At 37.2% G+C, this 23,802-nt stretch overlaps 1 protein-coding gene across 1 annotated transcript in view; it reads left to right on the top strand.

Moving 5' to 3' along the window:
• ADCY2 (adenylate cyclase 2 (brain)) overlaps positions 1 to 23,802 on the top strand; it is a 163,516-nt gene that overhangs the window by 52,700 nt on the left and 87,014 nt on the right. The window contains exon 4 of the mRNA XM_010013721.1: positions 1,535 to 1,684. Within this exon, the coding sequence (XP_010012023.1) occupies positions 1,535 to 1,684 (150 nt within the window). The remainder of the gene's footprint in view (positions 1 to 1,534; positions 1,685 to 23,802) is intronic.

The raw sequence follows: 23,802 nt of genomic DNA, 5'->3' as shown, positions 1-23,802 counted from the left end.
AAGTTTTATCAAATTTAAAACATCTATCTTTTTTGTGGCAAAGGTGTATAGTTCTAGTTTTTAGCTTAGAAGAACCATGAGAGGTGAGATATCAGACATGTCACAGATGGATGAACAGGTATTGCCTGTAGTGATGATATAATTTGTGTGGAAAATAAAACCATTCTTTTAAAACTTTCATTTCAAAGTGTGCATTTATAAAAGAAGCATTAAAACTCCATATTTTTTTTTTTGGTGAATAAAAAGAGATGATCAGTTCTGTGAAATCAAAGAGATGGATTTCTGTTAATAGAAAAATGTATCTCTTCTCTGAACCACTATCACATACTGTCGTTCTTTTTTTTTCTGTCATCTCTGGCTCTTTCACTCAAGATTGTCGGCTACATAGGTACACCAAAACCAACCAATGAATGATGACTGGGGAAATCTGTCATAAACTTCATAATTAGATTAACTTTGGAGAACTACTGAAATTTTAGCCTCTTTTCTTCCTCTTTTCCTTCCAGATTATGTGTACTATGACATCATGTAGTATTTGTAATCCAGGCTATAGTCATATAGGGCCTTATACACCAGGGTCTTACAGATAGAGACCTGCTCTGACCAGGTTCAGCTGTATCTTTTTTCCATTGGATTAAGAATTGGTTTCATTACTGTGTTTCTTCTGCTCTAGGTGAGCTAGGATGGGTAAATGGGTCTTTTTTTGCAGCAGTAAACTGGGGGCAGTTGAAAGTACTAGCATGACCACATAGTATTCTGTCCCTTTGAGTTCAAGCACAAGAAAGTCCTGCCTCTCTCCTCTCTATACTCTCTGAAATGTTTCTGGTCATTACTAAATAAAAGTATTCTTTAAGCAAACTTACTTTTCTTGTTCATGTGTTGCTGTGTACACTGAGCACCTAATGCTGTAAATTTGACCCTAAATCTTACAGATTAAGTTTTAGTCAAATGCAGCTCTTCGGTAGTAGTGAAAAGTATATTCTAGTAGAGAGAGAGCGTATCTCACTGATTAAATGTTGCTTACCATCCCCAAGGCTAATATTTATAGTTGACTGACAGATAGTAGTGGGTCAGGCTGAGGTAAAATACAGGTCATGCTGTTGATGTAGGTGGAACTTTTCACTCCTTAATCATATGGCACTGCAAAAGAAAATGTCTTGCCAGAAGAGCATGGCAATAACATGGCCTCTGATGTTATGAGGAGCTGTAGTTATTGTTTTATATCAGTAGATCATGATCCCACCCAATAAATACTCAGCAGTGGATGCAGAACATGAGCTGAATTTCTTTTTCAGAAAATGTGTGCCTCATTGAGTAGGAAAACATGTTGTTCATTATCATTCTTATTTAAACCTAAATCAAAATGGTATTATTGCTTGGGATTATGCCACTAATTGTGATGGCTTTTGGAAAGGAAACCTTTTATAGAATCAAACAAAAGCAAAATGCAGCAATCTTTCATTGCAGGTTAGGATTATGTTCTGCTAATTCACTTACATATATTTCCTGACTTTTTTTTTTTTTAACCCCCTAGATACTGGCAAATGTAATCATTTTTATCTGCGGAAACTTGGCAGGAGCATACCACAAACACCTCATGGAACTTGCGCTGCAGCAGACCTATCAGGACACATGCAACTGCATCAAATCCCGTATCAAGTTAGAATTTGAGAAGAGGCAACAGGTAAAATCACAGCCATGTCTGGGTCTTTTTTGCTGTTTTCACACTATCCTCCCATTCATCACTATATAATCCAGTTTGCTAATGCAAGAACACTTAATGAGTTACTTAGTTACTTAACAAAATATGCAAAGTCTTTTGAATAAGGTTGTGCACGATTTCCATCTGAATATAAGAAGGTATTATAATTGTGTTGTCAAATACATGTTTTCTTTAATTTGTTCTACAAGAATATTTTATGATAAAGTTGAAAATATTTTATAGATATATATAGAGTCTGTTTGCACACCATCCCTTTTGTTGTTCTCATTGAACGATCTGAGATGTGCATGTGCGCTTTGTGCATCTTCAGTTCTTGTGCCCAAGACCAATACTGCAAAATCACTGCAAGAAGATACTACTGCACTGTTTTTGAAAAATATTTGAAACTACAATAGTAATGAATCATGTGATACAGCTCTAGGGGTCAGGTATGTTAAGAGGAGCCAGGGGAATTGCATAATGAGACTATCTGTCATTTATTGTAGCAGCTGAATAAAAGGCTTCTCTGATTGCTTTATATAGTTCTTTTTCTCTTTGCAAGTTCTGTACAGTGCCTGTCATCCTGACAGATAGGTGCTTCATTTAAAGGAATTTGAAATACAAATTAGTTCATCAAGTAGTAAAGAAGATAGGTGTATTTTGTTTTGAAGGTCACCAAACTCACACTTCTATGAACTGTTAAGGGTCAGAGAATAAAGCCTTCACTGACACGTTTCTGTTGTCACAAAAAGTGCAGATGGACACCTTATATGTCCCAGCTGACCTTAACTGTCATGTCTGTCTCACAAATACCTGTAGCCATATTAAATCAAGGTTTTCAAGATCCATAACCAACACTTCTTTTGCAAAGAAAGCAAATGGAGAGACGATACCAGGACTTTTAACAAGTCGTGTGTACATTCAGAGGGCTATCCCTATTCTGCTGGGTTGCATACTGAAGTTGCTGCTACATTTAAGGTAGCCTTAAGGAGAACATTTTACCGTAAAGGCAGGCTTTACGATTAGATGTAAAATCTGCATAAGGTACTGTCGCAGGAGAGGCTGTGTAAGAGCAGTCGTTTATAAGTTTCCACCTCTGTTTCCATGAGCTGTGTGCAATGAATCAATAGGCTTTGTAACTGATAGTACATAATGCACATTTTACTATCTGTTGAAAATATGGGTGAAAGTATCTCCAAATTAGTTCCAGTGAGACAGCTTGTGAGTGCAGACCAACCAGCGCCACGTGTCTGCAGACTGGGCAATCTCCAGTGATGTGGAGCTGATGTGACGGCTTCTAGGCTTGTAGTGACTTTGTAGATGGTTAACGCTCTTGCCTGTGCTTAGGCCTCAGCTGCCAAAAGGATGTATGCAGACCATAATCAAACAGAACAATTAATAGCAGGCAATAAGGTCTACTTTATTCAGGAGGGACCTGTGAGACCTTAGCTTGCTGAGCCCAGCTGTATAGGCCCCGGTTTCTACTATTGGTTGGTTTTTCCTACAGGCATAGGAAATGCATTGGTGTATCTGCAAGAAGCAGGAGGGTGTGTTACTAGTCACTGTCGGTAGGTGAACTCAAAGGGATAAGGATGCTGCTTGTAGAAGGAAGTAGTTAGAATATACATAGTACTAGCTGGTGGTTTCTGTGAATGTGTATTATTTGCTAAACACTACTAATTTCTATGGGAAGGCAGAAAGTAGTTTTGGTTTCCTGGCACTTCTGAAGGTCTTACAGAAATGGTTGACAACCTGACAATGGAGAAAAGCAAAACTATCTGGAATTTTGTGTCAGATGCTTCTTTGTGGTTTGTAGGAGTTGTGTTTCATATATGCTGGAGCAGTAAGATGAAAAGCAGTAACATCTTTCATTCATATATTGTGTTGTTGTTACAGAGTAATGAAGGACATTGTACATAATTTGTTATGTATATATGTGTTGTCATATTTGTGTTTTGACAGAAATAAACATTCAAATTATTTAACACACCTACACAGATCTAAGTAGTGTATTGCATGTCTGGATTAATAATGGATCAATGTCTCATTAAATGGAAGTGAAGTATTTATGAATGCTAACGATCTTTTTAACCTCCAATGAACCGTCAGCTCATCAGAACTTATATAGATTTCTTTAGCCTTTATCCTCTCAACCTCATAATATCCTCATAATGTCCTTTATCTCATGTCACAGTTTTTACAGTAAAAAAGACGAGGAGGTGCACTTCTTTATTATTGCACTTATGAATGCTAGATATTTAATGTGAAAAGGTAAATGAGGAGTAATTAGATAAGTTTTGGTTTGTGTTTTGTTGTTTTTTTTTTTTTACCCCCAGGGTTAACATACTTCTTTGTTTGCAAAATATTTGTTCAGAAATTGATGTACCTTAGTCTGTCTTTTAATACTGCTTACTTTGCCAAGAAGATACAGAGGATCATCCACATTGCTAGAATTCAGGGAGCTAGTCAATCATATTGCTGACTGTTTTTAGAAGATTGGGATATATTGGAACTCTAGGAGCAGGTGCATTTTGAAAAATACGTTGAGTTTTATCAAAGCCTTTATTAGCCTGTGAAAAATTGTAGCATGACCCTTGATTCTACTTGATTTAGTTTACTCGAGTGAGAAGTAACACCATTTATATACAAGTGCAGAGCATAGGATGTGCTTCTAAATGTTTAGGGCTACAGATCAAATTGCAGTTTTTTCCAGAAAAAGGACAGTGTGTTTTTATAATTGTTTTTAGAAGTTGTACAATTTATATTCCAAATTATTCCATGGATTTCCTCTTACTGTGTTTGAGAGTAGGCTTATACAAATGTAGCCAACTATTGTATTTCAGCTGGGCTTTTTTTTTGTCTTTGAATAGCCTTTTTGAGAATACCATTTTGATAGTATCAGTAAGTAAGTATATTGAATTACTACTCAACAGTTATGCCACGGAACTCAAGTGAAATGCTATATTCATCATTTTTGAGTGAGACCAGCACACATTAGTGTCTGGTTAAACAGGGGTGTGCATATGTACACCAAGGTACAAGTTAGATATGTTGTGCGCACACCACTGTGTATTTCTGTTAGGGCATGGTAAAGGCTGGTGGCTCCCAAGGAGATGAGTGGTGACACTCCAGCAAGGCAGAGGCCTCACTAGCCAGGGCCCTGTCCCACAGCACAGGGAGAGCTGGCCAAACCCACTTGCTGGCAACCGAGGTTGAGCAAGAGTCCAGAACGCTAGCCAAGTTTGTGGTGATGAGGCAGGTCTGAGGCCAAGCCAGGAAGTCAATCCACAGCTCAGGGTCAGGTCCAGCAATTGCTAGGCAGTTGCAAGGTGAAGCTGGGAAGTCCCTCCAGGGACCAGGATCAACAGGGTCCACAGCCAGCTCCTACAGCGCAGCTCAAGCAGTGGCTGAGCTGAAATGCAGCTCCTGGGCCATGGGCACAGACTGAGGCCAAGGTGAGGTTGGTCAGGGCCAAACAGTGCCCCAAAGGCCTTTACAGTTTCATCGGATTTATTGCATAGGACTCATATTTAGGCTTGGCTTGGGTTTGCACTGTATTATATGTGTTTGCCTGCAGCTGTAGATGTATAAATGTTTATGTGTATCAAGAACCACACTTTTTATGAACTCCGTTTTCATAGGGCTGTGATAGATAACACGGGACATTGGATTTTAATAGGACAAGTTTTCTGATTGGACAAGGGGTAATAGACTTAAACTGAAAAAGGGTAGATATTAGGAAGAAATTCTGTATCATGAGGGTGGTGAGACCCTGGCACAGGCTGCTCAGAGAAGTTGTGGCTGCCCCATCCCTGGCAGTGTTCAAGGCCAGGTTGAATGATGCTTTGAGCAACCTGGTGTAACTGAAGGTGTCCCTGCCCATGGCAGGGGGTTGGAACTAGATGATCTTTGAGGTCCCTTCCAAACCAAACCATTCTATGATTCTATGATTTTATTTCCATTAGTGTATTTTGTTGTGAGAGTCACTTTTAAACTCCTGTTGTAAAAGGCAGTATTTTAAATGCCCACTCTGGTGTTTCTCACACAGCTTTTCTACCTTGTCAGTGTATATAAAAGAGAAATGTAAAACTCTCCTGACTTTAAGGCACAGCCTTATTTCAAGATATATATTTAAAATAGCCTCTCATAATGTTATTTGTCTCACCGATACAGCCTGGCTGACAATTTGTAGGGGTAATGACTCACTGAGTGCAAGATCTTACCACTGACAAGCAGTTAGCGTAATTGCTTTTCTCTCTTCTGGTGCTTTGCATCATGAGACGGAGGAATATACACTGAGAAATCCTTGCAACATCACAGGGAGGTGTTTGCAAGGTGTTGGTGTTCAGTGGGTTCTCTAAATGCTGTCTTTGAAAAGGAGGCAGTATAATGATGGTTTTAGAAACAACAGTCAGGTAGCAGATTAAAATGAATGAGGTTTCAAACAATTGAGTGGGATTTTGTTTTTTCACCAAAACATGGTGAAGCAATACCATTCATTACAGGAACTCAAATATTTCAATATTGCTTTTAAATTAATTTAAACCAGAGCAGCCTCATACATTTCTAAGTCTTGAGGCTGTTAGTAAAGAACAGAAACATTTGAAATATATTATTTTGAACTAATATGTACAATATGGATTCCTGTAAGTTCAAATAATGCATTTTAAAATGTAAGCTAATATTTTCATGAACACAGAATAGTTCTAAGGGCTTCCTCATTTCTTTTTTCCTACTTTGTTTCCCCACAGAGCTTCAAAGTTAATAAACAGGAACAACAAAACCTAGTTTGGGTCTTTTAAATTTTAGAATTCCTTTTCTACTCCAGGCATGTTTGTACACATACACGAGTGAGGTGCCAATCTTTTCTATTAATCTACGTGTTGTTACCAGAATTGTAGCATGTTTTGAGGAAGAACTTACATCCAAAGTTCTTCATGTGGAAGATGGATAAAGTGTGCGAATAGAAACTGGAGGGAATCCACTGAAGGGCTACAGAGGTGATTAGGGGACTGGAGCTCATGACAGGTGACAAGAATTAGGGAATTTGGGATGTTTAGCTTGCAGAAGAAAAGGCTTGGGGCCAACAACTGACATCCACCTGAAGGAGCTTACGGAAAAGATGTGGTCTGATCTTTCTCAATAGCATGAGGTGAAAGGATGAGAGGCAATAGGCATGAGCTGTGACAAAGGAAATCCTGGCTGGAAGGAGGCAAACAGTTTTTCCACAAGAGAGGAGTTAAGCAGCAGGAAAAGCTGCCTGGAGAAGTGGTGGAATCTGTGTTCAGGGAGGCTTTCAAGGCTCAACCAGAATCTTTCAGTGAGTCTGAAGTTTTTTTTAATGTCTTTCCTGTAGCAGAGTGTTGTGAAATACAGGAACACTGTAATTTCATATAGAGAGAAATGAAAAGGTAAAAAGCCCCCTTGAATCATATCATATACTGTCAAAGGAATGTTTTTTTTCTATCAACAAAAAAGTCTTATCAGGTACTACTGAAATTCTTGCAAGTTTCCAATACTGACTCTTTGCTTACAGAAATTTAACACCAGAAATAATGTAGGCTTTTTTTTCTCCAACTTGTTGATGAGAATAGTAATTTTGCAAGAGGAGTGTATCTTTGTTACCTGAAGTTGAGTGACTGGAAAATTACATAGGTACCTGTTGTCATGTCATTACATTCAGGTTGCTCAGTCACTGAAGAAGTTAAAATGGATTACATAAGCTTCATGACACTACAGTAAGAATTTTCTGATAGCTGTTTAAGAATCTGCAACTGATTTTCGCCCGAAGCTCACTATGTCAATAAAAATGTGAAACTTTGATCTCAAGAACCAACTGAAAAGGTTCTTGGTTCTTACCTGAAGGCTTAGAAGTACATCTGTTGATTCTACATTTTAGAATTGTTTATTTACATGCTGAGTCATTTAATATAAGTGGTATTTTTAAATGGAGAATCAGTAGATATTAGTAGATTTAAAATTAACAGTACAAAAATCTTCTGGATACAGAAACATTTAGCGTAGGTGGTTGACAAAAAGTAGGTCACTTGTTAAAGGTCCAAAATGCATATTTAAGAACCTGCTTTTGGCACTAATGTTTGATAGTCCAGCTGTCTTGGATTATGTTTTGACCTAGGTTGTGTTTTAGAAAGTACATTTCACTGATTAATTTCATATGGCTAATATAATAATTTTACGTCATACACCAGTCGTTTACTGGTGCAAACAGACCATATAGTATTTATGATACCTTTTTGCTTTTTTGGTCTAGGTTATCCTACTCATCATACAGTAGCTGTTTAGTACTATTATTTCTATTTATGACCCCTACAATGTTTTTAATGAACATTAGCGATTATTGTGTAATGATGTGTGTGAAAGGGGTAAAATGAGTGTGAAATTTAGCATTAGCACTCTACAACAAAGTAGGAAGCCTGATTTAGCACGAGAGGAACTAAGGAGAATAACTTAAAGTAGGATATTTTCAGTATGTGTTTATGCTTTCTCTATTCTTTGTCTCTAATCTAATGTAGAAGAGTGTTTTTAAAAGATTTCATTAAAAAATCACTGTCATGTAGACCTTTACTTCATTAAGTTTGGCAGAATAATGGATAAGTACATAATAGCACAGCAGGTCAATCATTTTACAGTCATAATTATTCTTTTTATATTGTTCTATCGATGTCAGTGGTTCAAAGATGGTTATTTTTGGCCTCAAAAATTAACACTTCAGAGGCTGGTAAAATAGAGGTATTTCGGTATCTGTGTTCATTGTCTTTGTTTACTCTTACTAGTATTTTCAGCTTTTTTCACTCACATTGGGATATGGTATTCTGCTGCCTCTTCTACCAAGATGCCTGTACCTTTGAGATGCCTGTACCTTTGTGATTCTTAGCAAGAAAGATTGTCTTCCGAATTGGACAGGTTCTGATAATGAAATGTATTCAGAATGAAATTGTGAGCTTGTCCCAGTTTACCACCATTTCCATACTAGAAGTATATTTACAAAGCTAGTGCACCAGGGCTAAACTGTCTGGCTTTCAGGTCTTTATGGCAAAAATTTATGTAATCTAAACATATTCTTAAGGATTAGTTTGTCATAAAAGTGGTGGCTGCAGTGGAACAGTATTCTTTCTACTTTCTGGAACACACGTTTTATTTCTGAATGTCTCTGGAGGGGGGGAAAAAAAAAGCATTGGTATATTTAAGTACTTGTGAATAAATCATAGGGAATAATTAGGGCTCTCCTGTCACTATTAGTAAAACAACTGAAACTTTAACCATCATTCTTAGTGAGTCTGCACTAGCTACTGGATTACCCCGAAGATTTTTCCACTTCTTTAAATAGACCAATTCTCTTAATGGCATCACTGCATGTGCTGTAAATGTATCTCTGACATTTACTCTGCTTTAATAGGAACTATACTGTTCATTCACTTCAATCCTATTTGGAGGCATCTCAATGAAGTCTATTTCATGCTGGCTTTTATTATTCACTAGGAAAGCAAGAAAAAATTGATTTTTAGCATTTTCTTGTAGGGAGAGGTACTACACAAGTTTAATACATCTATATTTGGTAATAACAAGTATTTTATTGAACTATTACCAAAGAAGTATCTGTCATTTGTTGCAAAGATGATGATAATATTATACAGTGAGAGACACCTAGAAAGCATTTAAGTGGCTGGATTTGGTTTTGATTGCTTTGATATACCATAAAAATATAATATCTCCCCGATCTTTTTTCCCTTTTTTCCACATCCATATTGGATTATAACTGGACCCTTTTTCCACATCCATAAAGGATTTTTCTTGGACTCTCTTTTGGTGCTGTAAATATTATAGTAAATTCATTAGGCAGTTTTCAGTTTGCATGGCTGCAATTGCCTTTTTTTCCCTCTCTTGATTCCTTGTCATGATGCTTATTGGTTCAGTTGACACTTCCATAGTGCTAAACGTACCACTGTGTTTTCTGAAAAAAGGTCTGAGGCAATAGAGTATCCAATAAATATAAGGGATACTGGCAGAAAATTTTCCTGCTCCCAATGACTTGTGAGCCTCAAAAAGCAGTGGTGGAACATTCTTTGCACAAAACATGTTGTCTGAGGGGATTGTCCAGGCTCTTATTATCCAGACCAGCTACTGTGCTTACTTTTATGTCACATCCAAGGCCTGTAGATCAATAAAACAATAGCAAAGGTAGTGACAAGGAGGTACAGAGGCTTTGTATATGCCTTGCTGACCAGAGGGGTTTTTTTTTAAGATAGAAAAGATTCTCAGTTCATTGCCTACAAACAGATCATGTACTTCATTAGCAACCTACATCTTGTTTAAAGTTTTGGAGTTACACTTTCATAATACTTCAGTATTTCAAAAGTTGCTTAGGAGCTTCTGCCCTCTAGAGATGGAGTAGTGAAGTAGGGTGGTTGGTTAGCCCTCTTTATGTGCAGCTTTTCGGTTTACCCCTTTTGAAAACTCAGAACTACAGAAGCCCATCAGGTGTGGGATAGTGCCCTCTCAGTGCTTTTTCAGGGATCTGAGAAATTCCCTTGAAATGTGTGGAGAAACACTACTGACAGAAAGACCACCTTTTTTAAGCTATTTTCCAATTTTTGCTCTGCTAAATTGCTTGTAGGAGCTATGAGACATCCCTTACGTAGAAATAAAGCGTATCATGTTTAGAAATGTTACAAACTGTGCCTTTCACCCCAGGGAATGTATATTTCATTGTTAGGGGTAGAGATCCGTTATTGGAAGTCTGGTTATCTACATGAAGATGCTCATACTGTCCACTATTTTGAAATGAATGGTTTAGCAAAATGCTTTGTGCAGATATCTACTACACAGGTCAATAGAGACACTGCAGTTCTTGCATGTAATGTTTTTTTCTACTTTAGGACTTCATAGAGAGAAAAGGTCATGTACCATTTTGCAGTGCAGTAGACGAGATTTCAGCTGCTCCTCTGTGTGTTGATCTGCAGTAATTTATTACAGCTAACATCCTCAGATAAACCAATGAGTCACACTGCTTTGTTTTAAAACTAGAAGGTATAGTTTAAGCAGATACTAATTGCCGTGTTTTCATAGATATTCTGATAATTCTGATGAAATATATAGCTGGCAGGCAAATGTAAATTTTTGTCATGCTGCCTGCAGTTTTGTCAGCCACATCACAAAACCTAAAATTAATAGCTAAAATGTAGTTATTTTATAGAAAGATAATGTATTTTGACAGCGAGTCCAAAGTTTTTAATTGCTAATTATTCTCATAATTCCCTCATTTTTAAATTGACATTTTATTTCCAGTTAAAAATTATTTAAATCAAGCTAGATCCCTTTGTCCTTGCTATCCTTGTTATGTCTTTTTCAGCTTTCTACATTAAAAAATATTCTCTACAAATAGGGATTGCAGGATATTGTGCCTACAGAAACTACACGTAGATTTTAATAACCCAAAGGCCTCTTCCCATCTTTTTCTTTTTTTTTTTTAACATACAGAATTGCTCACTCATGTCAGAAACATCCTTATAATATTGTAAATAGCTTGAACAGCTTAAAGGATTCTCTTCAGTGAGGATTTTCCAGGCATCTGATCCTTCTTGTGCTCTTTTACTGAGCTCATTCATGGTTTCTCATATAATTTGTATAGCAAGAATATATGAACACACTATTGTCAATAATGCTCTTTGTGAATGGCCTATAAAAACATAAAGATCCATGAAGAACTCTTTCTAACAAGTCAAAGGTCACATTGGCCTCATTAGCAGCAGCAGCATGCTGGGAGAACCTCCTCATTTGGTGAAGTACTACGAACTTATGTAATTTCCAGAATTATTGCTTTCCAACATACCTGCTTCCATCCTGTAAATAGGTGTTTTGATTCTGAATTAATTTCTTTTGGGTATTCTAAATACCTTCTGTATTGCTGCTCACAAATAGTTCTGTATTTTTCTGTCACTTCTAAATATCATCTTTATATCACTTCTCATGTTTTTTATTCTTCAAGTGATTGTCCATATGAACATTTGCATTGACAGTGCACATATGCTAAAGAACTTCAGTTAGAGACATTTTAACCTTATGTGATACTTATTCTTCCTCCTTGCTCATTGTGCACAGGTTATAAAGGGAGATGTGTGCTTACTGTCTTAACATCCTCTCAGCGATCTGGCTAAATTTGGACTTCAGACTGTAGGAAACACTCTTAAGAGAAAAAGATAACTCTGGAAAATACACTAGCCCCAGGTGCTTTCAACAAGAAGTACATACCAAGTGGTAGATACCAAGTTTAGAAGTCCACTCTGCTACCTTCTAAGAGCTCAGCTGGTTGTGTACAAGGACACCTTGCTAATAAGGGCTGTTATGAATAAAGTTATAAGAAGTTATTATATAGTATCCTTGCTTGCTCCTTCCATTGGGTTGCTTTTTGGTGTGTCTGTCATCCTTGATCCCCACCTGAGCTACATTGCAGCTGCATTGCAGTCATGCCTGTGACATCCAACTTGTTGAGCTGGATCCTAACCCACAGACTTGACTTTATGGCTTGACCTTATATTTGCCTGTCACAATGTACTTGACTGGAGATCACTGGACTGTGGCTTACCCCGGAGATGTGGTTATCAGATCTCCAAACCCCGACTTGCTGACGCAATTTCATATTTCGTTGTTGGTGAGATATTGAGTCCTGCCTCTTGGCCATCAACTCTTTGGGAGTCTTGTGACTCTTGGCCCCCAACTTGTCTTCCCTTGCAAAACAGTCTGCCCTTGCTGCTCAGTAACTATTAGGGAGACTAATGGTTGGTTTTTTTATGATACTTCAGCAGCTCTTCTAATTTATTGTACTTTGACTATATCTTGGATGTTTTATCTAAACCTATCTTCTAGACAGAAGAAACAAACATCTTGAAACTATTTTGTGGATCTCAGACAAGGGGTCAGTCTCCTGTGAAATTAACAGGAAAGGTGTTCCTCCAGCACAGACAAGGCTGCTGATTTCAGGACTATCTATCTTCATCTGTTTCTGCACTCTGTTGTGAAACTTGGCATCGGGCTAGATCTCCTTATGAAAGAATTGAAGGAAACTCTGTAAGTCATGATCAAGAACCTGACAGTTTGGGTGTTTTAAATGATGTGAATGAAGAAGATCCTCATAACTAGAACAACAAGAATCTATTTCTGTGGGTTTTCTATGGATGTGTTTCTATGGTTGGCAATGTACTTTTTTTTGATTGATGTGCTATTTTGTAATTCTTGAGAAAGTCTATCTGCATTTGATTCCAAAATATCTTTGAGAGTTAAGATACCCATTCTTTATTTAATCAGGAAAACTTAATTTATAGTTAATTTGGGTCTGCACTTGCAAAAACTATAGAGTTCATGTTTTTCTCATCTGCCTGCAGGATGCTTTCTTAATAGACTTATTTGGGGTTTTCCACTGGACAAAAGTCTGATATTTGCGGTGGGAACTAAACTGAGGTTTGATTAGTGTAAAAGGAAAATCATTCGAACAATAGCTTCTTGTTTCTGCCTCAACCTTCTAATGAAATAAGCTGTGCTTTTAGTAATGATTCATCTATAACTGTAGAAGAGATGGAGGTTGGCATAACCAGTTACAGTAGATTTTTCAAGGCAGGGTCAGACACTGAACACAACTGAAGTTTTGCCTAGTTTTTCATTCTTGGTGGGTTTATATCATGGATGTCATTCATCTTTAGCAGAGGCAACTTTTCACAGTGGGTATTAAAATGTCTATGTCTTCTTAAATACAGTGAGATTTCTTAGAAAGATCTCTTGGGTTTTCCTTTATAAAGAAAAACACTTTCTTTCCTTTTGAAGTAGTCATTGGATTCATCAGTTTATACTCAAAGATAGTGTTAGGAATATGACAGTCTTTTCCCATAGGTCACTAGGCTTCTCTTCAGGCAATCCCTTTATATTTGAGGTATCAGTAAGATGGTAAAACTTATGCTTGTGGATGCTTACTGAAAGGAGAAGGAAAAGCTTCTTACTAGTAAGTAGAGGTTCTGTTAACTATGTTCCTCTGAAAGATGTTCACAGCCTATGTGCCTTGCTGGTTATCAGAGCCATGTTTTATGCTTTGTTATGTTTTCATTTTCTTTTAAATAAAGAATATTTCAGATTGAAAGGAATGTACTCAATTTATAGGGGAAGAATTGAGGCAACATGCTGATACTGTTACTATCAGAGCTAAAAGGTGCATGTTCAACCTCAGATGCATGGGAATATGCATACCTGAAGCATGGCTATGTACACCAGCTCTCAAATGGTTTAGACATTGAAGCAAGTAATTTTTTGTTAAAAGCATTAAAATTTTTTATGCTTCCAGGTTATCAAATAGCTTTAAGGAAACCTGTGATGTCTCAGACATGCTACTCAAAATACTCAACAAAAAAACATATTTCTTAGTAAACAGCATTTTAAAATCTGACAGGAAGTTGGATTGTAAGACATTCAATCTGTGTTAATTTTTAAACCAGAATGGTGAATAACACTAAATCATATGTTTGTATAAATCTAAATTATCATGTGAACAGTTGTCCTTACCATCAACAAATGTCCTCTGATTAAAAAACCAAACCAAAAAAACTTTACAGATGCCTTAGTTCTTTAGGTAGCTCTGGTTTAAATGAAGCTTTAGTGTATGATCATGGCTGAAAGTAAATTTGACATCTTGATAAAAATCTGCTTAACCTTTTTAAAATGCTGTAGTGGTGAAAGTAAACACCATCCCTGAACTTCCTCTCCCTGTGTTTCCTTATTTCTCTGAAACCTGACACTTTCCTTCTAAGGCCCTTACTAGAGCCACTAATGAATTCTTTCCAGCCTCCTCCAGTTCTAAGGTGTTTTCTCGTGACAGATTCAAAAAGGAATAAAGAGAAAAAATAGAAGTGAGAGAGAACGCAGAAGTCCACAGATTTAATTACTTAACACTTTTATATTCACCTCTTATGTATCTATTGAAACCCATTTTGTGAACTTAGCTTGTTCCTTTTAAAAAGAGGGATTTTTATATAACTGAAATGTTCAGCCAGTTTGCAGAAGCAGAATTGTAGAGAAGACCCTACTAGACCTCCTTTCAAAATATAATTCACAGAAGGTTTTATTTCTACTTTGGAATGTTTTTGTAAAATGTACAAAAAGAAATTTCAAGCATGAAGAGGTTATTTAATCCTTCTCCTCGTTTGCGGGTGGGACCGAGTATACTTGAAACATCCTCAATAGATGTCTGTCTAACTGGCTTTTCAAAATCTGGAGTTTCTGTATCTTTCCTAGACAATCTGTTCCCCTCAGTTTCTATCTTTGGGGAATATTTTCCCCATTGCCCAAACTAAATATCCTGCAATGCAATCTAAGCCTGTGAATGCAATTCACAGTGGGTATGAAATAAGGTTTACTTCCTTCCTCTTTATCACAGCCTTCTGTGCACCTTAAAGCTATTGCACCCTCTCTGCTTAGTTATACCTTTACTAGGGCAAACAAGCCCGGTTTCTTCCATTGTGGCTTGTAGGCCATGTTTTCTACACCTCTGATATTATGTGTTGTCAGACTTTCTCCAGTTGGTCCAGGTGGTTTTCTGTAATTTTACAGCATTCTGGCAGTGCTATTTTTCTTTCTAAGTTCAATTTGACATTTCAGAGGACCTTGGAGTATAAAATGCTATTGTCCTCGCATCTTTACATTTCCCAAAGTTTATTTAAAAATCAAATTACTAGAGGGCAGATAGAGTCAGCAATTAGTTCCAGTCCAGCAGAACAGAATGGGTTTATCGTCACTGTTTGATTTCTCACCACTCCATTCTATATAGTAGTTTTTCCTACTTTCAGAGTGTATCTACATAAACCACCATGTACTTAATTGAATTACAGATCTTCATTCAAGGACAAGTTATTTTTGTTTGTTTTCTGTAACCAAAATCTAGTAGAAATATGTAGTATTTATCTGTTTCTTCCTAAAGTGAGAAAACAAAAATCGCCTCTAGCCCTTTAGACTACTCTAATTTAAAGTGCTTTCATGTTTAAAATATTTTTAATACAACTCAGCTGTCTGTGTAGGCTAATACCCCACTCTAAGGAAAAAAAAAACCAAAAACAACCATGACTGCAGTGTTAATGTCCTTTAGTTGGTTACAAGGAAGTCTGCAAGACCCCTGAAATCTTGTACCTTGCCATTGCAAAGAAGTGTATTGTCTCAGCCTTGTTGTAACTTTAGATGCCTCCCTCTCAACACCAGGTAGGGTTTTTGTTGCAACTGCTTGTATTTGAAAGCTCTTTCATAGTCTTACTCTTTTGGCTGTGTAACGATTTTCTGCTTCCAGCTAATATGCATTTGTGGCTGCTCTGTATTTGAATAAACTAACTGTTGCCTTTTTCCCCACACTGTTACTTATACCTACTGCTTTGGATTTCCTTTTTACTAGTGAAGTAATGAAATCTGATGGAGCAAAGAACTGAAGCTGACTTTTCTCAGATTAATCACTTTGAATACCCCAAACATCCTGTAAATCGTTTCATCAAGAAGCATTCCTTTTCCTCTGTCATTTAATTTTTTGGCATCCTTAGTCTTTATCAGATATTCTTGTTAAAAGGATATCAAAATTAATTTTATTCTTTTAAATATCGTTCTATTTCCTTCTTTCATGTCTCTCTCTGCCAATAAATTGGTGCATTCTTCCATGCCTCTTTTCATTTCTTGGGACATCTCCTTCATTCTTCCCGTATATCTTTCTTCTTTTAAAATACTTACTTTTTTCTTTTTTTTTCCCTGTACAATTGTTCTAGGAGATTTTTATCCCTATAAAAACCAGTAGCAGTTTACTCTTTGAAAACGTACCATTTTCACTCCTACTACTGTCTTCCTTTTATGTGATTAGTCAAATTAGTGAGTGTCTGATATGCTGGTCCTGTTCAAACTTTCTTCACCTTCTATACTCTCACATCCTAATGGTTTAGATGGCCGCTATTTGCCATTCAATAAAAACTTCAGGAACCTACCTGCTGCTTCCCCCTAGACAGTCTGTGCAAAGAATGATAAACTGAAAACACTGAAACATGAAAGCTGAAGTCCCAGATATTCTATATTCTCAGCCTCTCACTGAGGATGAGGAACTACTTGGGGAGAGAAGGGTACTTTGCCAGTGGCAAATGCAACAACAGCAGGAGGCTTCAGTCACATCCATATGGGCTGGGTAAATGTCGTGGCCCATGATCTGGTTTGAGTTATTATGATACAGCATGCATAGGCATGCAGACATAAGCTTACTAGGGTCAAATTTTTAAACTAAGTTCCTTCTCAATTCTTAAGCTAATTGGAGAAATCCCGTAAGGAAAGTAACCCTTGGTTTATACCGTGAGCATCCCTGCATGGTTTAAAGGAAAAAAACCCAAAACCAACCAAACAAGAAAACCCAAACTCAAAAATAATGTTATCTTTAAAAAAGGGAACTACACAAACATCATGTAACTGACTGAAAACAGCATTTAAGAGAGAACGTGAAATCTGAAAAGGCAGGAAGGAGACATGAAGTATATTTATACCACTAGAATAGGCTCAGAGAACAAGTGTATTTAATTAAAATGTTCTTAGTAGACCAAAAGAGAGAAGTTGAAAAGTAGAGTAAAAGAGATTGCTAGAAATAGAATGTAAGAATGGCACTCTGAAACAAAGGAAATTACCATCTAGCCCAATATCTTTTTAGCCTGTAGCTTATGCCTCTGAAAAAGCGGAAAAGATAATCTTATATATAGCAATACTTCCCCAGGAATTTGCCTTAGCACAAGGAAATCTGTGGCTCGGTTACTTAATGAACCAGAATTAATGTTGTTACGTTTAAGCATTTTTGAGATCCACAAGTCCTGTAGCACGCTTTTTCAACTTGACAACAAATGCTGTCAAAAATAATTTTTTTGCTGGGTTTTTTCATTGCCTACATAGTTTTATTTGATGCCTGCTTACAGTGGTCTCAAATTGTCTAATGCCCAGATCACTGTGTGCCTATTTTAAAGTTTCTTCTAACTTGCTATTGTCATTGGATTTTTCAAAGTCAGCAGTTATCAGCTTTCTCATTATATGTCATCAAATGTGACTGCTCAAGCAGTAAGACGGTACCAAATATGTGTAGCATTTTTTAATTTTCTACTTTTATCAGACAGTGGAAACTTACTCTATTGATGACTTTACACAGGATCATGAATTGAAAATACATTTAGCTTTAATGATGGCTGAGAAGTCCAAACATTCTTGCAGCACTGAATAGGAAGATCACTGTAGTTAGGAAACAGTTTAATATCGTGGTGGGCTGGCCATGGCAAACACAGTCAAACTCCAACGCAGCTGCTCATTCACTCCCCCCCGAAACCCAGCAGGAAAAGAGGAGAAAATATGAAAAAAAAAACAAAAACCCAAAAAAAAAACCAAAACAAAACCAAACCCCACCAACAAAACAAACCAAACACCAACCAGGGGATGAGAAAGTTTGTGGGTCAAGATAAAGACAGGAAATCACTTTCCAAATTACCACTGTGGGCAAAAGAGTCTTAACTTTGGGAAAATTAACTTAATCTCTTGCCAATTAACAGCTTTGGCTAATGAGAAGCAAAAGAGACCGATAGTAAAGCCATATCTTTCCTCTTGCCTTTCCCAGGCTCAACTTCACCCCTTCATTCCCAACTCCTCTACCCCTGCTGAAGCAGCATATGGAGAATAAAGGGGTGGTCAGTACATAGCAGTTCCTCTCTGCTGCTGCTCCTTCCTCCTCACAGTTTTCCTCTTACAGCATGGGCTCTCCACAGGCTGCAGTTCCTTCAGGCATACCCATCTGCTCTGGCATTGTCCTCCATGGGCTGTAGCATGGGTATCTGCTCCAGTGTGGAGCTCCTCCTCTGACCTTGGTGTTCCTGCTGCTATTTCTCACTCTTTTTCTTTATATTTTTCCTTCCCCCTCCTCCTCTCTCTGTCCAGCATTTCCTGCCCTTCCTGACACTGCCAGCTTTTGCTGATGGGCTCGGTTGTGTTCCGCAGTGGGCACATTGCCACTGACCTCTTCCTACAGTGGCTCCTCTGCTGTCAAAACCCTGCCACCCAAGCCCAGTGCAAACAAGTATCACAGAAGAGAGGTGGAAACCTACATGGGTGACAGTGGTGGGGGAGGCTGGAAGGGAGCTCTCGCTTGCAGCTGGCGCTTATGCTGTGTTGTGTATCCTGTGAAACCATGGCCTTGGTGTTCTGAGCCCTTTCTACAGCTTTTCACAGTCCATCTTTCTCCTAGTTATTATAAAAAAAAAAAAACATGATTGGAAAAAAATTGGCCCTGATAATTCTTCCTGTTCATTTTTTACTTTTGCTCTAAAGCCTGTTCTACCGTGACATTAATTTGTATCAACTTCTTTGATTCACATCCCAGAGTTAATAGTTTTGCATCTTCCCAATCTCCTCTTGTTGGTAGGAATGAAAGAAGTTACCTAGCTTTTTTGTGGTCTTTCTGGAGTGCATTTTAATCTTCCTTTGGCCACACCAACACTGGTTAAACTCCCTGTTAATAAAAAAATTACTTCTTTCTAGTGCTCAGAGAAAGTTGCTTCAGAACCTTTCTGCATACATTTCAATGATTTCATGCTCTTCTCTATTTCCTGTGTTTGGAAAGAATGTCAGTTTTGGAAGACAGCCTTTCTCCAGTCACATATGTGATCATTTAGAAATTGTCTAGCCAGAGCAGATCCTGACACCTGCCTTCCTTCCCAACTCCAAGTTATATTGGCTACTGTGATCTTTTGAGTGTGAGAGGACTGAGGGAAAATAGGGATATAATTTGGCTTTGTTAAATTCCCTTTTCTTTATAGGTCATGTCTGGTTTCGTGCACGAGTCGGTGTATCACAGATACCTTTAATAATGCCCTTTACAGCATTACAGGGAACCCTCAGGCAGTCCAGAGCTGACATGCTGCAGCTACATTTCTTTGTTTTTTAATTAATTAAAAAAAAAAAAGGCCTAGTGCTCATAGGGATTATGTGCAGCTGTAATATGATCCACACCGACAACACAATTGTGCTCTAGAAGCACAATTACAGTAAAGAGGTTTACTCCAGACGAGTAACTCCTCATCTTTGATTTTGCAATGTACAGGTTGCTGGACAAAGTCTGACTGTGAAGAATATAATTTTAAATTAAATAGCAAATCCATTTTCTCTCCATATTAAAATAAAAATAAACCTAAAAAATGCTGCTGTAGTCTTCCTTCGTTTTCTTCCGGGTTATTTTAAAATACGTCTTTGCATGGTCACCATATGTTAAGAATGAACATTTGTTTTCTGGTACCACAGGGTAAAAAATATATTCAGCTTGTTATAGTAGTTATAAAAATAGATGATGGAAGTGTTAGTCTCCCTGGGACTGTTACTGTGGCATATAAATACTCTGCAAATATGTCCATGGATGTCTGGAGATTTGTGTTGCTTTAACAAGATAATTTAAACAAAATCACAATCTTTTATTTTTCTTTTTATATCAGCTTTTTATGTTAACTATTTCTTTTATATGTCATTTTTTGTTGTTCTGTTAACATTTGTAATGAGAGTTGATTGCTTATCTTGTGGGTGTTCTGTGATAGACTTTCTCTCCATTTTCCTCATTTTGTGTAAACTGTAGAGGTAATTTTCTTCACCATATGCATTTTCTAGAGCTCTTGTAAATTAATGTATGCATCTTCAATGAGTTTGAGGAACAAACAATATGTCACAACCCAATTTAGAATCAGTAGCACATGAATAACATGTTGTTGTTAGCTGAATACCCATTATTTTTCCATATAAAATGCAATTAAATATTATTGTTAGTAGTTTTGTCCAAGCTCTGTGCAAGGATTCTCAATTATGCCAACAAACTATCATTAAAAGGCTGTCTCATGCTATAAATAGATGTACTATAACTTACATAAATCATCGTACCAATTTCTTCCTAAATTTTTTCATTCATTTAGAATTATTATCCAGCCTTTGAAAGACATAAGTACATTGCTGTATAACATAGCATACATTAGCATTTTAAGGATATGACTGGCTGAAAGTGAATTGGTTGGCAGGTGTGAACAGTATGAATGAAGGTGCACCTAAAAGAAAAGGAAGTGGCAGTGCTATAGTATAATACGTCTGGAATGCAAACATGGATGCAGTAGGTGAATCTCGGGAAGCTCTGATGACAACTAAGTAGAACTGCATATGTTTGGGATACCTTAAAATGCAGGTAGTTGTAAGATCTGCAGAATTTATGATACACTGTCAGGGTCATACTTAAAAAAGGAATCAAGATAGCCTGATGCTTGTTGAAACTTTGGTAAAAATGAAAAGTGCATGTTATGAATATGTGTAGGAAAATAGCTATCCATTTTGAGGAAGAAAGTGACTTTTATATAGATTATGATGAAAATATAGAAGCCATGTGATAAACATCTGTTGTTCATAGTGATGATTTAACAGTGGTTTTCAGAAAGAGCATGCTATACTTTTCCATACTATGGGGAGTAAACTAAGTGATCGGAGGCTCAGTGACAAGATAAAAAAAATCTAATGCTATGGAAATTGATAAGGACTTCAACCCTTTTGGGATCTTACATAAGCAATGGGTCAGGACAACTAGACATTGAACTGTGGACTGTGGAGAGCCGTGAGAGACAGGGTGAACATGTAAGAGATGACAGAGCTGAAGGAGTGGCCACAATGTATGCCACTACTAGAAGTAGTTAGAATTTTTTCAAAAGAGATTCAGTATCCTTTTAACCCCCAAAATCACATTAAAATGTTGTCCTGTTCACTGGCATCACTGTTAAACTCAAGAAACAGCATACACCAAAGGATTTTTCATCCACTACAGGTGTTCCCAGATGCCCTGAAGATGGCTCTGGTCATGACAGAGCATTCTAGTGGATTCCTCAAACCTTGTTTCAGAAAGCTTGGAGTTGATCATGAATTGATTGAGTTCAGTGGTACTTCTCAGATTTAAAAACGTGTTAGCACATGAAATTCTCACTGAAAGTGATTGTAAGACTTTCAGAAAACTCTCTTGAAATCATAATAAACAGCTATGGTGCAGGGGCAGAGTGGAAAAAGACGTAATGTGCACACAGTAAACTTCAAAACTGCCTTACTTAGGCAGCGGTTTCATATCTGGAAAGGCTGGTGCTGGTATAGCATGGGGTACCTTTGGTATGTGTAAGAAGGGCCAACCATTTAGTCCATGAAAGTACTTGACTAGAGTTCTCCCAACAAGCTACTGCTACTAACTTCTGCGGCCTCCTCCTGTCAGTTTTATGTAGCCTCTTTGTCCTCATATCCCTGCTTCAAAGGGCATTCTTCCACTTCCTTTTCTGGGAGCTGAATTCATCAAGAGATCTACCATGGAATAATAATTTTCAAGCAAGTTTCTTTAATACTCATGAAAAATCTGATATAAGATCAGCATAAGGTTCAATCACTGTCTTTGTCTAGTATATCACATTTCTTAGTTAGCTGCATTGCTGCTGAAATGAGGACCATTGCCAAAACTCTTCTGTCTCTTCTTGAGCATAAGCATAGACTTTATGTACCATTGTTGTCTTTTAAGTGACTCACTGCCTTCCTCCCTTTCCAGACGTAATATCTGAAACTTTCATAAGTTATGCTCTTTTCCCTAAAAATATCATAGGAACTACTCATTTACCTACAATGAGACATATTTTCACTGAGAGGAAGAAACAGTGGGTAACATAACAGAAAAATCTAACGTTATTTGGCAAGTCAACTTTATTACTTCTGAAAGGCACAAAGTCACTAGCAGTTCTCCAGTACAATGGCTTATTTTAAAAGATGCAGGAATTTCAAGCTATTAATATGGGTAGGTAATAAGGTACATTTTTAAGAAGCAGAAAGAAAATAAAATTACTGGTATGATATAGTGCAAGGTTTTCATTCCATGGAAGTGTGTGCTTGAGTCGGTCAGACGCTTAGCCTGGCCTTACTGAATGAATCAGTTTCTTAGTCTGAAAAGCCTACGTATTTTAAAAAAATAAAATAAATTGCTCTGTAAAGAGTTTTTTATTTTGTGAGGAGGATGTGGCGTTGGGAGCATTCTGGCATCAGCTGCAGGGTGAGTGCACTGACAGCTACTTCTGAGTCATTGCCCGTGTTAATACGGATGCATGGTTGTTTACCCTTCAGTGAAAGATGTGCTGTTGAGCAAATTAGCAAAGAGCACTGCAAGGGCTGCTGTAACCACACTATACCCATCGCTTTGTGGTAATTACAACTAGTGCATGATTACCATTCTGTCCCTATTGCCACAAGTTCCTATCTGTCTTGTGTCTGATACCTCTATGTAGGGCAACACATACGCAGGAGAATATGCTCATAAATTTTGTTCATTCAGAAAAGGAAGATTTTAGCCTTTCAGCCGTGGAGCTGTGGTGTTGGCTTAATTGCATTTTTCAAAGGGACTAGACATGATGTAGGATAACTATAGCTGAAAGTTACATAGCATCCATTGTTGAAAACACTATTATTCAAATGAAATTATTTTTTTATACATACATATATACAAAAAAGATTATTGTTGTAATGACTTAAAGCAGAATGAGAAGATGGCATGGTAAGATTTTGTTAATTTGTGGTTTGGTTTCGTTTTAATTTCATGATGCTAGTCTTAGTTTTAAGAAGTTTGAAAAATACAGATTTAAGGCATTCTGTCGTATCTGTGCCCTTTAAACTTGTAAGCTGGTATACAGTACTTACTTTTATAAATCACAAATAGAACAAAGTTAAGCACTTATTTGGAAAAGTATCTCTAGTTATGCCTTAACACGCTTAAGTCACACACTTGTGCAAGTCTTTTTGGGTGAATTCAAGTGCCCGTTGATACAGAATGTAATTGCATATAAAAAGAAATAGTAAAAGTCTTAAAGGACCATTCTGTTGTGTAGCTTGCCTACTTTGTTTACTTGGAAGTATATTAAAATATTAAAAATCAATTGTAAAAAAGTGACTTCCCCTCCACCATTGAAAGCAAAGCATGAACATAGTTTATCCTGGCTTGTTCTTGAAAAGGGAAAACAAAAGGG

Source organism: Nestor notabilis, unplaced genomic scaffold (assembly GCF_000696875.1).
Source record: "Nestor notabilis isolate BGI_N333 unplaced genomic scaffold, ASM69687v1 scaffold5794, whole genome shotgun sequence".
NCBI lineage: Eukaryota > Metazoa > Chordata > Aves > Psittaciformes > Psittacidae > Nestor > Nestor notabilis.
Note: the sequence above shows the minus strand (reverse complement) of the source record. Positions and strands in the feature narration are given on the sequence as shown.